This window comes from Haemorhous mexicanus, chromosome 3 (assembly GCF_027477595.1).
Source record: "Haemorhous mexicanus isolate bHaeMex1 chromosome 3, bHaeMex1.pri, whole genome shotgun sequence".
Classification (NCBI taxonomy): Eukaryota; Metazoa; Chordata; class Aves; order Passeriformes; family Fringillidae; genus Haemorhous; species Haemorhous mexicanus.
Window position 1 is genome coordinate 13,412,797 of NC_082343.1, and position 15,809 is coordinate 13,428,605.

The 15,809-nt window shown below is 48.2% G+C and overlaps 1 protein-coding gene across 1 annotated transcript; it reads left to right on the top strand.

Annotated features, from left to right (window-relative positions):
• Nucleotides 1-517: 517 nt before the first annotated feature.
• On the top strand, nt 518-13,757 carry LOC132324378 (TOG array regulator of axonemal microtubules protein 2-like). Its single transcript, XM_059840425.1, has 11 exons — nt 518-614; nt 1,343-1,475; nt 3,102-3,207; nt 3,930-4,165; nt 5,686-5,838; nt 6,952-7,069; nt 8,029-8,132; nt 9,492-9,696; nt 10,876-11,092; nt 11,941-12,027; nt 13,418-13,757. The coding sequence occupies exons 1-11, from the start codon at nt 518-520 to the stop codon at nt 13,651-13,653; spliced, it is 1,692 nt and encodes a 563-aa protein (XP_059696408.1). The 3' UTR covers nt 13,654-13,757.
• The last annotated feature ends 2,052 nt before the right edge of the window (nt 13,758-15,809 follow it).

Here is a 15,809-nt window from a genome sequence, read left to right on the forward strand (position 1 = left end):
GCAATACTGGGTTTTTCTTGTTTCTTAGGGGAAGCAACACTGCAGTTTGGTTTTAAGCTAGAAGAGGGTAGATTTAGATTAGATATTGGGAGAATTATTTTTAAATGAAGGGGGTGAAAAGCTGGCAGGATTTGCCCAGAGAAGCTGTTGCTGGTCCATCCTTGAAGGTGTTCAAGGCCAGTTTGCATGGGGCTCTGAGCAACCTGATCTAGATGAAGGTGTCCCTGCTCACAGGGGTTGGACTAGATGGTGGTTAGAGGTGCCTTCCAACCCAAACTCTCTAGGACTCTCTGATTCTGTGATCACTGTCCCATGTTAGCGTGCCATTGTTATACTCAAAGTTCTTTGGGATAACAAAGAGATGTTGCCCAGCTCCAGCAAGTTTTCTGGCCCTTTCGATCGCCAGCCTCTCCAGCTGCCTCCACTTACAAGCTCCTCTTTTGTCCCTGCAGCCTTTAGCCTACCACCTGTCGCTGGCACAGCTCCTAGTGTGCAGAAGAAACACCCTGGTAGTGCCATGAAGAAAAAGGTCCTCAGGAAGCAGGACAACGTGCCCTTACTGCCCAGTACACCCACCCTCCAGGGGGATGGCAGCTTCCCACGCAGCTCCTCAGGTAAGCCTGCTCCATGGCAGCTTTTTCCTGCTGGGGTTTGTCCTTGCACAAGGAGCACAAACTGCCTCTTGCCTCAGCCAGCACAGCTGGGATCTTGGGTCCATAGCCTGTCCTGAGAATGAACAGCAAATCTACTTTTGAGTTCCCCCAAAAGTGGATAGTCTAGAATATTTGAAGTCAATGGAAACAGAGGTCAGGTGTGAAGGGTCAGGTATGGCTGGTCCCTGGTCGGTGCTCTGTGGGGACTGAGCTGGGCCCAGCAGGGCTGGCTTGTTCAGGCTTGGCTTGGTGCTGTCGCGAGGCAGCTGCAGGTCTTTCCTCAGGGAGCTGCAGAGTGCCCCTGTCCTCAGGGCTGGGGGAAATCAGGGCGCTGAGAGAAGAGAGGCCCCTGAGGGGTTCCCTCCTGGGCCAGCCAGTCCTGCTGTCGGCACTGTCTGGCAGGGAGCGGGAGCTCTGCGGCCTCAGGAACCTGCCGCTGGCTGTGGCACCTGTGGCACTTGGGAGCTGGCGCTGTGGGGGCAATTGTCAGGTTCAGCCTGGAGCTGTGCCCAGCTGGGGGAGGCTGGGAGCAAGCAAGGAGCCCCAGGAGCCAGCCAGCAGGGAAGTCTCTGAGCCAGGGGCAGGATGTGCCACACGGAACCCTGGCTGGGAGATGGGGCTGCAGGCCGCGCCATGGCGGGGTGCCTTGCCCGGGGCTGCAGCGCCCACGGCCGACCCTCTCCTTACAGTGACCTCGCAGACGGCCACTGGGGCCAAGCGACGAGAGGAGCCGCTCCGTGGGCACGGGCAGAAGGACAGAGCCTTTTCAGACCCACCGCAGTCCTTGCAGGAGGCACTCTCCATGCTGGGCAGCGACGACTGGTAAGGAAGGCCCCGTTCCCTCGGTGTCCCTCTTAGCGTTAAGGTCGCTCAGAAGCGTGTCTTGCTCGTGCCTCGGAGCGCCGAGAGCCCAGAGGGCCAAAGGGCACTGGGGAAACCACTGCAGAGCAGGGAGAGCATCAAGATGGGAGAGCAGCCTTTTCTTGGCCTTGCTCTGCAGCAGTGCTGCAGCTGCAGCAGGTCTGTGCTGTTTCCTCCCTTTGCCTGCTGCTCCATGGAGCTGCAAAGGAAATGCTGAGGGAAGAGAGAAAGCTGTGGGATGAGATGATTTGCTGGCTGAAGGCAGAGGCAGGATGGCAGCAGTTTTGAGTGTAGAGATTTGGGTGCCTTGGGCCGCTGGCCCAGGGGGACTGAGTAAGATTCCTCTCTGCTCCCACTGCTGACAGCAATGGCAGGGACTCCTGCATGTGAGCCCCAGAAGCAGCTCCAGGGAGCTCCTCTTTCTGAGAAATGGACTGAGTTGTGCTTTCAAGTCCCTCAGCCTGCCTTTACTCCTGAAGGGCTTGTGGCAGAAGAGAAGGAAAAAGAAATAAAATCCTCGAGTAATCTTGCACTTTTGGAATTCAACTTTTCCTTCTCACTGCTTCATATAGGCCTGAGATGTTTTGTCAATACTCACAATGGGTCCCAAAATTCTACAGAGACAGAAGGAGGCCCAGAGGTGATAACCCTACAAATGTTGCTGATATTGGTTGTCTTTTTGATGTCTGGGTTTGCATCCACTCACTGATGGATGCTTCATTCTCACAGGGATAAGCGTGAACAATTGGCCACAATGCATCTCCTTTGCTTTGCCCTGTCTCTTCTGCTTTCTCTTCCCCATATCTCTTTGGTGCCCTGTGAGGTGCAGAGAGCTTCTGCAGGTGTGGGGGGTCCTGATGACACTCGGGGGTGCCCGTGGGATCAGTTGCCAGCCCTGTGCTGCAGCCCTGATGCCTCACACACCTTCCTGAGCCTGAGGGCCTGCACAAAGCATGTGCTGAGAGATGGAGTTGTTTGCACCTTCTAGATAACATGTTGCTGTTGTGGGGGTTGTTTTAGGAAGGAGTGTTCTGGGAAGAGCCAGAGTTTCAACAGTTCTTGCCCAGGGGTAGAATCTTCTGGGACATCCTGCTGTGGTTTTGGGGAATGTGTGAGGTGGAGTGGAGTGGGTGACACACAAACCTGGACTGTAGAGTGGAAACTCAGCTCCAGCGTGGCAGGGCAGACTCTCAGTGCTGAACTGCCTGCTGGGGCTGACAAAGAAGGAAAATGCCCCAGTAACAGCCCAATGGGACTGTGTCTCAAGGACAGGTACAGGGATGTGACAAGAAACAGCAGCATGACCCGGCCTCACAGCTTCTAGCAGTGACAGAGGCACTTCATGTGCCAGAGATTTTCAGAAAGGACACAAATGAAGACTCTGAAAGCCCTCCCTTTGCCTCATGGATTTGTGTATGCTTTTGACAGCCAGAGCATCCTGTGGCAATGTGTTCCGTGATTTGATTAAATACTCCTTGAAAAGCATCTCCCATGGTTTGACTGAGCTGCCTGCCTGGTCATTTCAGAGGGTGCTGCCTAGTTCTTGGGTAGAGAGAAAAATCAATCCTTTTGGTACTTGCCTTTCAGGGAACTGAAGGAGAAGGGACTCTTCAACATCCCACGCCTGGCTGAGTCCCATCCAGAAGTCCTGCTTTCCAGACTTCATGAGATTTGCTTGGCAGTTACCAGCGAGGTGAGAACATTGCTCTGAATTGTCCCCCATACTTCATACACGGCTTGTAGAGTAGCTATGTGCTTGTTCATCTCCATGTGTGCTCAGGCACTGCCTTCATTTCTGGTTTTAGACCTTCTATTTCTAATGTCTGTCAGCCATCTGTAGGATCTGTGTGTACATGCAGCTGTATTTACTGGCAGGTCAAGTGTCTGGCAGTTGTCTTTGAGTGTGGTGCCATTATAATGCAGAAACTGAGACACTAATGACATTATATGGCAGAGTCCCAATCTCTGCCCAAGCTGTAATTGAACACTGCAAATGAGGCTGTAGATCTGAGCCTGTGTTTTCTGTTTCCTGTCTGAGTGCTTAAGGTACAGGAGTTGCTTTTTTGAACAGGAGCACTTGACTGTTTTATTTTTATGACTTGTGCCTTTATGGTTTGAAAGCATCCCTTACTTTATTTTGCTTCTTTGTTTTTCAAATCAAAGGGCCTAAAATCAAAGCAATTGACATTATAGAAGGGTTAAGTAGAACACTTCAGTGAAACATTTTCTTTATGCCTGCAGTAAGCAGGTGTGAGGCCAGAAATTGATGCCAGAGTAAGTGCCTTTCTTGGGCTCTTCTGCTCTTTCTGTGCTTTTATGTTCCTCTATACACAGCAGGACATGCTGTGATTTCCTGGGAGTTTTCCGGTTTTCTTTTCAAGGTGATTCTTATGTTTCCCCTCATGACTTCCCCAGGTGACCAACCTCCGGTCCAAGGTGTCCTGCTCTGCAGTTGTCACTCTGGGAGAGCTCTTTGCCATCTTGAAGAAGGACATGGACTCCGAGGCGGATGAGGTTGCTGTGGTCCTTTTCCACATGGTGCAGAACTCCCCAGAGTTTATTCAGAAGGCAGCCTGTCAGAGCCTGGGGATGATGGTAGAGAACATGACTCCTGCACGAGCAATGACTGTTCTCATGGACAAGGGAGTCAAGTAAGTTCTTCTTCTTCTTTTAGTGATGTTCTTCACCTTCCAGTGTGTGGGTGAGGGAAGGGATGAGAGAGAGAATGGGAATGCTGGGAGGGAAGGGTTCTGTATCCTGTATCTTCTGGGGATTCAGTGACTTAATTCTCTGATCAACCTCATTGCTTTCCTCTTGTCACCTGTTTCTGCCCTCCTGCAGCCCATTAGGTCACAGAATCACAGAACTGTAGAATATGGGGAGTTGGAAGGGGCCCATCAGGACCATCAATTCCAGCTCTTGGCTTTGCACAGAACGGCCCAAGGGTCACACACCGTATACCTGAGATTGTTGTCCAAATGCTTCTTCAACTCTGTCAGGCTTGGTGCTGTGACCACTGCCCTGGGGAACCTGTTGCAGGGCCCAAGCACCCTCTGGGTGAAAAACATTTTCCTGTTATCCAAACTAAAGCTCCTCTGATGCAGCTTCCTGCTGCTTCCTGGAGTTCTCTGTCAGAGTTTCCTTGATGTGGTGAATGGAGGGGAAGTGGAAGTGCCTGCAAGGGCTAAGGATAGAGCCTTGTGCTTTTGTGGGAAGAGGGACAATTGCAATTGCAGCTGTGAGTGCTGTTGCATATTTTGCAGCGCTAAGCACAGAGGCCCTGGGGAAAACCACATATCTTCATGATGCCATTAACCTGAGAAATAAGGAGGGTCCTTGCTGGGGTGTGGAGCACATGGGGGAGAGTGTGCTGGGTATGGCACAGCCTGCACAGCAGGTGCAGCTCCTGCCAAAGGGAATCTTGTTTGAGTGTCCTGGCCTTAGAGCTCTATGTTCTATTCAACCTGATGTTTCATGTTAGCCTTGAGATGATGAATCACTTTCCAGGCACCTTCACAGGTCGAGTGCCATGGGACAGCTGAAGCAAATGCTGCCCTAAGTGTTGATGCTGGGCCTGATAGTCCCCAAGAGACAGTCTCTAGAACAGGACAACCTGGCTAAACTGACTGGCACCCTTTCCTCAGCTTTGCAATAGGGTAAAACACTCAGATGTATCCCTTGCCAAGGCTCACAGAAGAAACAGGCTGCATTGCTGGATATTCTGCAACTTCATGCCCCACAGCATGTTTTCCCTGCATTTGTTTTTTCCCAGAGGTCTGCAGATTTGGGGATGAATGGGTGGAAAGAGCCTCATGGTGCTGCAGCTCTGTGTACTGGGTATCCTCTAATGGGTCAGCATGAATTGTCCCTGATTTCTAAATAATTCATATGTGATCTATTACTTTAATTTTTCTCCAATGAAATTTTGGGAAAGAAATGGAGTAACAGATAGTGCAGGGAGACTGAATTCTTCCCTCTTCCATGCAGGCAGTCCTTCTGTACAATGCTAACTTAGTGTTTATCTGAGGACAGAACCTTCTGCAGGTGTCTGAAGCTGCAGGGAGAACCCAGGCTCCTTCCCCCAGCAAGGCCAGGGAGCACGCTCTGGCCAAGGCCTGTGCTGCTGCTGCTCCTTGTCCCTGTGCCCCAGGGTTTGCTCTCTCCTTCCCAGGAGCCGCTACACCCAGGCGCGGAAGTGTGCGGCCGAACTCCTCCTGTCCTTGGTGGAGAAGATGGGAGTCACCAAGCTCGCGGGCACCCCCAGGGCTGAGAGGCTGGCACAGGTGGCAGGGACACTGGCTCAGGACTGTCACAAGGACACCAGGTAATGATCTTCATTTCACCTCCAAAACCAGAACCGTTTTTTGTTGGGCTATAAAGGCAAAACCACAAAAGAGTGGAAACTCAAGGAAATAATAAGGGACCTCTCTGTGTGGATAAGGGTCATCAGATCATGGAATATGCTGAGTTGGAAGGGACCCATGCAGGTCATCAAGTCCAGCTCCTGACTGTGTGCAGGACAGCCCAAGAGTCACTCCATGTGCCTGAGAGCATTGTCCAAACGCTTCTTGAGCTCTGTCAGGCTTGGTGCTGTGACCACTGCTCTGGGCTGCCTGGGGAAATGACTGTACTGGGTAACCTGAGGTTGGCCAGCAAGAAGGAGCATTGCCACCTTGCTGTGACTTGAAGGATTCTTTACTGAGATCAAAAGAGTGCTCAGGTTAGCCAGTCCAACAGTTTAGGTTGTGCAATAGAAAGCCAAATGTTGGCTAATGTTCATCACTGAAGGATCCCAAACATCTAGTTCACATTAACTTAAGACTTCCCTAGAAATAGTTCAGAGGTATTTGGCAACATATTCAGTCTTTCTAAACCTCTTCTGCAGATTTCTAGAATGCTGTTTTCTGTGGCTCAGTGACCTCCAAATTTCTTCTTGAAGAAAACTGTGGTTTCCTAGTGGCAAAATCACCCCAAACCACTAAAATCCCCTTACTTTGATGATGAAATTCCCATTAATAGCTGCCAAGAACACCAGAGCAACTAGCTGTCCCTGTGCATACATATAGTATAGAATAAACAAAAGCAAGGATGAGGTGAGAAAGGTAAATTACTGTGCAATGGCAGTAGGACACTGCTAATAGGCTCTGACAACAAAGCAGATTTGTTTCGCTTGTTCTCTGGGATCCTTTGATCCCACAGAAGCACACCCCCAGTTTCAGAGAGAAATGGTATTTTTCTCTTGCCCCACGTTCTCCTCTTACCTCTTGTGTTCAGCTGCAGCACTGTGCAGTGTCAAGTGAGGTAAATCTCCCTCTTTGCTGAGTAGGTAGTGCCTTCTCATGCAAGCATTGCACCTGATGAGTTTAAGGCATCAGCCTCTTCTGTTAACACTCCTCCTTGGTTCACTTTTCTATTCTTTCCTTCTTTCCTTCCTTAGGCATTATGGACAGGAGATGGTGAAGATGTTAGTGAATAATCAAAAATTTAAAAAGATTTTGGAACAATCTCTTTCCCCACATGACCTGGAAGATATCCTGACAAGAATTAAGAAGAAAGTAAGTGCTTGGCAGGAGGAATATATCCTTTGTGCAAGTATTGTGCCTGCTAAAATGAGATCAAACGTACCCAATGTGTCTTTCTCTCATTCCTCTTCTGCTGAATCACTTTGCTTCTGGGAATGAGCTGTTAATCCTCAGCCTCTTCATCTGCAGACCACAGAGGAACTGCAATTATTAGGGGAAGAGTGGGGTTTTGAATACTTTGAATATTGGTCACAAAGAAGAAAGGGAAAGAGGAGAAAATGGGTTTACACTCAGTTTATGCCCCAGCCACACTCTCCCTACTCTGCCCGGAGTAAAGCAATTAAGTGGGAATGGTGCTTCTGAACATAACAGATTCTTTCCAAAAGAGACTGGAAGTAGCAGTACCAAGGAAATTTCCAAACATAGAAAAGATGTCCAAGTCAATCCTAGTTACTACGATTGCTGTCTGTCTTTTGGGAATACTGCCCTGCTGTAAAGCCCTGTGGAGCTGGAAGAAGCTTAGTGAATTCAGCACCATCCAATGGGAAATCATGTGTTTGTTTGGGGGGGATTTTATTCTTTTTATCTACACTACAGAAGGGAGTGTGCCTTGGTGCAGGAGCAGGGAGAGTAAGCGTTGAACCAAATCAACTTCCAGCATAATGGGCCAACCTCCAAAGAGTCCAATTTGTTCTGCTGCTTCCTTTAAGACCACTCAGTGCCTGTCAGTTTGCATTATTCCCATTTATGCTCAAGACTAATGAATTTGGGAATTTAGACTGCTGCTCAGTGTGGTCGCACCCATAATCTGCCTTGGGCTACTGAAAACAAAGAGTTGGCATCACTGAATCTCTGGTCTTTTTCTTGTTGTAAATTAGGAAATGTTTCCCTAAGCCTTGGTAGCAGTGATCCTGGTTCTAACTTGTGTTTTAAAGAGGGAATTTCCTATTTTATTTTCTAAAGATTCATGAGGTTTCTCTATGTCTTTGTAGGGGATGGAAAACCAGAAGGGTGAACACCCATCTGTCAAGGAGCCGGTGAAGGAGAGGAACGATGGCTCAAAGAAGCCCCAGGCCACATTGCCTTCTAGCAAATGGTACTGAGCACTTTTGTCAGATGTGACCAAGCACACGACAAACTTTACATGCCTCTTCCTCAGGCAAATCTTTCTGCTGGAGATGACCAGTGCCAGAGATTGTTTCCTTTCCCTACAAATGCTCTAGGATTTAAAAATGTCAACTTCTGCATTGTGTTGAACACAATTTCTCTGCAGGGCTTTCCACAAAAATTGGGTGACAAAGAGACACCCATTGGTTGCAGCTCAGACGATCCAGTGCAGTGGTAGTGGCAGTGTTGTGGAGGCTAGGAGAGGGCTAAGTCTCTGCTGCCTGACTTGAGACAAGTCAATCCAACCAGGGTTTTTTTTCATCCAAGTGGAGTCCTTTTTAGATGGGTGTTTTAATGAGAAGTCCCAGTCTAGAAGCAAGATGCCATTCCCCAAACAAGCAGTTCCCATCCATGTGGTTTGGCCTGGCTGATTCATGGTTTTCTTATCCTGAAACAGTACAAAGTTTGAATAGTAAGTAGCAAGGCAATTCCTGAGCAGCTTTGGTCAACAGGTGTCTCAACGTGGACTTTTTGTCTTGCTATTCCTGTCCTTCATAGAGTTTGCTTGTTGGACAGCATGTTTGGTTTATTTCCCCCTGTGCTGCAATCAGCATTTAAGAGAGGAATTTGGTCCTTGCTGTCTCTTCATGCCAGTGGCAGAGCTACTTGTACCTGTTCTCCTCTGATAACAGAGGGAATTTATTTAGCTCTGTCATGGTCAGCAGTGGCAGGAAAGTGACCACATGCCTCAGTAGCATGGCTAGCATCTTCCTGTGCTCATGGAAGAGATAGGTTGATCCAAGAGGATTATTCCCGGAGGGTTTGTTAAGCTGTGCATCTAGTCTCTAGGGAAGCAAATGAAATGCGAGTGTAGTTCTGGCATGTCTGGCTTCTGTTTCTATCTCTGTTCCTGATTTTCTGGATCCTTCAGCTATGCCCCTGTTCATCTGTTCAGATGCATCTGAGCTGCTTTTCCAGATTGTCATGCCTGGTGTAGAGACACTTCTCCAGAATGATGAGTTTCCTTATTATAAGACACACACGTCCCATATGAGCAGGCATTTAAACTTGGAAGTAGTGTCTCTCTTTCCCCACAAAGCATGCCTTGGAAGGCATCTGAAGATAGATCAGATGCATCTCATCCTTGGTTTTCCTGAGTGAGCAGTGATGAGAATGTCACTTGCAGATTGTCTCCCATAATGATTGTCACGAGGTCCAAGTTGTTCTTCAGAGCCTCATGATTTTCTAGCTTGAAATCACATCATTACGAAAGCTCCTCAAGATGTTTGGCTCACAATTAACTGAAGGTATTATCAGCCAAAGGTCCTACTTTGGTTTTGTTTTCCAGGGTGAAGTCTGCCCCTGGTGGACGCCTCCTCCACCATCCTAAAGCCCAGGTCACATCACCTGCAGCTGTGGAAGGAAGGGAATCACTCCAGAAGCTTTACCATCTCCTGGAAGCCAAGGGGTTTCAGGCACGGATGGAAGGAGTGGCACTCCTCCTAGATCTGTGCAAAACCAGCCCCCAGCTGATCTCCACTAACATTGTCCAAGTAAGTGGGGTATCTTCATTGCTCCTTTCATTTAGCTCCTTTCCCAAGCCTGTAGAAGTAAAGTTAATTCAGTGTGTCTTGGCACTACATCCTGACTGTTTGGGACAGGCTGGTCCCTCTTACCCAGACAAATTTAATTCAGGTCCAAGCTTCAGGACAAGTTCTTTCAGCCCAGCTGTATTTGTCTGGCAGGTGCCTATTGCTGCTGTTCATCAGATGATGGCAGAATTTTCTGCTGGTGTAACTGCTGCTGTCTCCTACTCCCAGTTGGGTGAAGTGAAGGGAATCCAGCCATTGAAAGCATGGCAGTTATTCTCTAGACAGCAAATAGGTTTTCATGGGGAAGAGAAGTATCAGGCTGAGTTGGTTTAAATGAAATGTTTTTAAAAGGATACTTCTGTAAACTCCATCTTGTCTTGCACAGGCACAACTCTGGCTACTCATTTCCATCCTCATCCCTGTTCCTCTTGGTAAAATAGTGCTCACCCTTCTTGAGGGGCCTTTTTATCTCTTTGGAAAAGGAGGAAAACAGCTAAGGACAGATCTATCCTTTCTCCTCCCAGTGGCTGCTTTTTCCCTTTTTCCTGAAAATGGTACCTGATGATGTGGCTGTCAAGGGACTGAACCTGCTCCAATGAGAGCTGTAGAGCACACTACATTTCAGAAGTCCACCTGTTAGTTAGAGAAATGGTCTGGATCCGGGAAGAGTTGATCAGAGCCTGCCCATCTCCAGACACAGGTTCTGAGACAGACAAAATAAAAGTTAGATCTCCTCCCGCCACAGTTTTGGCAAAATCATAACTGCCCTCAGTACTTGAGGCAACTGTATGGAAAAATGGGCATGGTAAATATCGGCTTCCATACTTTGAAAGCAAAGGTAGTCTTCTGAATTAATAAATGGAATTGATTTAATGATTTCTAGGTGGAGAGAAATACCATAGGAACTTTTCTGTCCCCAACCAAAATTCTTAAAAACAGGAGAAAATCTTTCAAGCAGCATCAGGTTGCGCAACTATTCCAGTGAGTGGCCCACAGGAAAATGGTGAAACTGTGCAGGCAAGGGCTGACCTGACGGAAAGATCCCTTTCATCTTTTATATTGCTGAGTGCTCATTTCTGCATGCCCTCTTGAAACAAGGACATTTTAATCCAGCTTTCATGTTGTTTGTTCTCTTCACAGATTTTTGATTATTTTGTCCTGAGAATAAATGACACCCACAAGAAAGTGAAGCAGAAGGCGCTGGAGGTGCTGGCAGAAATCATTGGACTCCTGGAAGATGCCCTGAACCCGGTGATGGTCCGTTTGGTGGAAGGGATAACAAAGAACCTGAACTCAAAGGATCCCGGGGTTCGTGCTGCAGCTGTGAACGCACTGGACAAATCTGTTGCTCATTTGGGTAAGGCTGAGCCCTGGCATGGACTCTCCTCAGCTGTGTCTCTGTCTCTCCCACACAAGAGAGCGCTGAGTGCCTTGGGAGCTGTTGCTGTCTGTGGAACGCTCCAGCTGACACCCACCAGAAGCTGTGGAGGTGCAGTCCTTATGCACCATCCCCAACAGGCTGGAATGTGCAGCAGCATTTCCCAACAGTCCCAGGAGCCCTGGGCTCTGTGCTGCTGGTCTGAAGAGCAAGTCCTGGACTACAGCTTTGCTACAATTCAGAGGCAAAGGGGTTTTGGAGTTTGCTTGGGCCCCGTCTGACTTCCCAAATGAACAGCTTTGCTGTTGGCATGAAGGGACACTGGCCCATCAGAGCTTCTGCAGAGCAGCCACCTGGAAGGCTCCACAAGGCACTGGGGGAATATGCCTGAAAAATGGAGTGTTGAAGAGGCAGGTCTTCAGGGGCAGTTTCCACTTTCTCCACCTCAGCTGCTCTGTGAACTCACAAACTGCCTGAGTCAGTGCCTTTCTGTGTCCCAAATACGGGCTTCTTCCCTTTTTGCTCTGGGATGCAAAACCTTTTCACTGCTTCCATGTGACTGAACTCTTGAGGTCCCTGATGTGAAATGTTTTAACATCGCTCCTGGGACAGCAGACAGCTTTGGATTTACAAATGTGAAAGGAGAGCTTTTCTTTTGGAATTTTAAACCCTGCCAAGTAGGCTGGAAGGAAAGAAAAAAAGGATTCAAAAATTAGCCGAAATCGACTTTATTGTATAAAATGGGGTTGCCCCTGCCCTTTTCCTCCCCACTCTCCTTTCTCCTATGTCCTCAGAAGAGTGAGCAGAGATGTGTGTTTCGCTTGTAGATGAATTATCAATGATGAAAGAGCTCAGCCACCAATGGAGCCAACTGAGTGGCCAAGCTCTGCTGGAGGTCACGGAGCGTATCACAGGTATGGCCTCCCCTTCTAAGCCAAGAGGTCTCTGAGGGAGTATTTACAGGGGATGCCTGTGAACAGAGAGCAGAGTAGCTCCTCCACATCAGGAGGTGCTGAGCTTGTCCCTCCTGCCCAATAGCCAAGGCAGGTGTATTTGGCAGGCTTTCCCTGGCTGCTGCAGAGCTGTGCAGCCTCTGAGATGGGGGCAGAACCCTCACTGAGGCTGAGCTGTCACTGGGGCTCTTCTCAAGTTCCATAGTGACCAAAGTCTTTAACTGCATTTAAACTCAAATGAAGTCCCATTTTAAAATGGGAACCATAATCCTTTTCCTGCTTAGCAGAATTGGTTTTGGGTACTTTCAGGAGCTCTTTCAAAGTTGATGACTGCTAATGGATTAACAGCATAGAGAAAATGAAGTCTCTTCCACCAGAGAGTAATAAATGGATACTACATAACATTTTGCCTGATCAGAAAATAAGACTGGTCTCCTGAGCATTTCAGGTGTTGATCTCTCAGCCAAATCTGCCATGCAAGGAGCTTGTTGGTAGTAAATTTTTGTCTGTGTTTGATACAGTTCAGTTCAGAACGTGAGCAGAGAGCAGATTCCAGAGACAATGTGAGAAAACACTTGTGTTCTGGCTAAATTTCAGTCCCCTGTGTAGCCTTTTTCTCTCTCTATGCCCCTATTTCAGTGGACATTGTAAGAAAAAATGCCATTAACATTGGGAAGGGAAATGCCATTAAAATGTGGAGATGCTCAAATGTCAGGGCAATGGGGCCTGGGTAATTCTCTAAGACACACGGAGGTTTGAAGGAGTTCTTTGTTGGAAGCCACAAAAGCACTCTGCCAAAGACACCAGCTCGTCACTGATGTTTGTCATCCAGCTATCAAGCAGCACCCATCTCTGGTGGGCTGGAGTTTTGAAGTGTGTTCTAATACTGCCCTTTGCTGTGGGCCATGGAGCAAGGGGAAGAGTCAGATGAGACTTTTGGCCCCTGACATCAAAGTTACAAAAATGGAATCATCCCTTTTATTAGAAATTTCTCAACTGCCTTTGTAGGATGCATTTCCAAATCTTCCGTGTGGGTTTAGACAATTTCTTAATGGAAATAAAAGGCAATTTGACATTTTATTCATTGTTCATGCAGAAACAAATTGTGAAATAATTTAGTAAAGGTACCAAGTCTGCCACAGGTACAAGGCTCTGTTTGGAGAAATTAGTCCTGAGGGGTTGGTGGCTCTGTTTCAAGGATGATCAGCTGCTTTGCCCATTTCTGGCTCATGGGGCTCTGTGTGCTATTTCACTGATCTTGGCCAGAGAGGCTTCCAAGAAGCAAAACCAGAGGTAGATCCTTGTTTGCATTGAGGTTGATGAGTAAGGAGCTGTGTCTCTGTCCCGGCAGATCTTGTGGAGTGGGTTTATGCCAGGAGCCCTGAAGTGGTCCAGCGCTACGCCCTGCCCGTGCTCTGGTCCTGCCTGGAGAACAAGGCGCTGCCTGTCCGAAGCGCCAACGTCTGCGCTGTGGTCACCAAGCTTGCCTGTGCCCTCTGCGAGGTGATGGGCACCCAGCTGATCAAGTGTGCTGAGAGCAAGCCTCCACACGTGCAGGAAAACCTCTCCAGCCTTTTGGGCTGGTGAAGGTTTCATGTTCTCCAGAAAGCTGACCAAGTTCTGAGTTGGACACCTCCGGATGGGAGTTTTAGCTGTGCCAAAAATGACCAAAGACTAAGGAAGGGTGTGCATCTGCCCCACTCTCTCCATCGCCCTTCCTAGTCATGGCATGGGGGGCCTGAAGCAACTCCAGACTGAGGATTAGGTGAAGATCAAGCATGGATCAGCCTCACACAGAGGTAAGCGGGGAGCTGGGCTACTCTCTGGTGGGAGGAAGGGTCTTGTGGCAGCCCAGAGAGGCTGCGCTCACTGGCAGGGAACACTTGTGCCCTGCATGTGCCCCCTGCAAGGAGCTGTGCTGCTGCCAGTGCCCCTGGAGCTGTAGGGCTGCTGAGCTGTGGGGCAGGGAGAGGAGCAGGAGGCTGCATGTGCAGCTGAGCCATTCCTGGAGAGCACAGGGCTCTGGGCTCCCTGCTGTCCCAGGGCAGCCCAGTGGCCAGGCTGTTCCTGTGGGAGCTCTGGGGAAGTGGGGCAGGATTTTCCCCTGGCCTGCTTCAAGTGTCTGCCAGGGAGGAGCATGTTTCCCTGTGCAGCTCTTTAGAAGCTTCCAAGGAATCTGTTCCATGAAATATGGAGCTTCAGATGCTTTAGATTTTCATTGCAGTCTCTGTTAAACTTTATGTCTCCCCTTTGCAGGCCTGACTGGCTACAGTCTTACCAAGAGGTTTTCCCTGGATGTTTCTGATGTTCCCTTACCGAAAAAGTCCTTGCCTCCAGAAGAGCTGTTTTTTCTCAAAGATCAGGAAGAGGCTGCTGACTGACCGAAGAGTGTTTCAAGAATAGGATTTATGTTTTAGGCTTTAAAGCTGCAGATGTACATATGTTCTGATATTTAGATGTAGTTTTTAATAAATGTGTTTTGATCATATCTTTAAATTTTGATGACATCATTTTAATTGTATTTATTTTATTGTGATTATTTTAAAATCTAAAAAAAAAAAAAAAAAAAAAAAAAAGAAATTACATAAACCGAAGGAGATTGGGAGTGCATCTCACTCGATGTGCCAGTGTCTCACCATGTTCTTTCCTCACTTGGCCTCTCCTCTTCCTCTTTTGCCATGATTTTTTTGTGCTATTTGTGCTGCTCTTTGTTACTTGGCATTACAACAGGACCAACTGTTCACATGTTTGGGGGACAATGAACTCAAAGGATCCTGTCTTGTCCAAAGTTTTCTACCTGGATGTGTTCTGTGCTCCCCAAAGGCCTGAGCAAAGAAACCAAGAGTAGTGTGCCCAAATGGGAAAGCTTTGCTCCTCTGCAGTCTCACACAGGTCTGGCTCACAGGTGTCTTCAATCACAATTCCATAGGTAAGAAGAGGTTGTGTATTTCACTGGGGAAAGATGCACTGCTTTGGAAAAGTCATCTGTATGTATATTTACCCAGGACAGCAGTCCTGCTGTGTTGTTTGCAGGAGGATGAGTGGACTGTGAGGTCAAGAACAAGTGACAAGAGTTCCTCAAATCTAAACTGGAGTCTGGGTACCATTCAATCCACAGCTGAGAGATCATTTGTTCCCATGGACCAGTGCTTGCAAGGGTAATGAATTCCTGCATAGCTGGAACAAGCATTTCTGGATTCAGCTCCAGCTCTTTGTGGGCTGCATGATCATTGACAATGCTCCCTATTGTCCTTGGTTAGAGTATATCGATGCATTCCAATCCCGTCCTCGAGAGCTGTTGAAACCAGGAGGGGCATTGTACTTTTCCTCATCTCCTGTTAATGGGCCCATCAATGCCTTTCCCCATGACTCAGAGATAACTCCCTCTGGGAGCCATTTCTGTCTAATGGACCCACCTCATGACTCATACAATTACAACAGCCCATTGTGAAATGCTGTGCCCAGGAGGAGGAACTAAGCATCCCCACCTGGATACAATCTGGAGTTTGGGACAGAACAAGAGTTGGGGGGGATAGAATGTAAGCAAACAAAGCCCAGAAGGTAATCTCACACCTGAGGAATTGCAGCTGTACTAATTATCAAAGATTAGAAACAGGCCTGCCCTTAATAGGCCACAGCTGTGTCCAATAAGAAGAGTGCTACAAAAGAGTGGTTGAGGAGCAAGATGGAGTTTGTTGGCTGTGCTGTGAAGAAGGAGCTATTGCTCTGATGAGCTGCCCATG

Bases quoted from the DNA above. Each gene is read 5' to 3' on its own strand.
- LOC132324378 (XM_059840425.1), top strand. From the start codon at position 518: ATGAAGAAAAAGGTCCTCAGGAAGCAGGACAACGTGCCCTTACTGCCC. The intron at 1,476-3,101 runs GTAAGGAAGGCC...CTTGCCTTTCAG, and splicing joins ATGCTGGGCAGCGACGACTG to GGAACTGAAGGAGAAGGGAC. The intron at 7,070-8,028 runs GTAAGTGCTTGG...ATGTCTTTGTAG, and splicing joins TGACAAGAATTAAGAAGAAA to GGGATGGAAAACCAGAAGGG.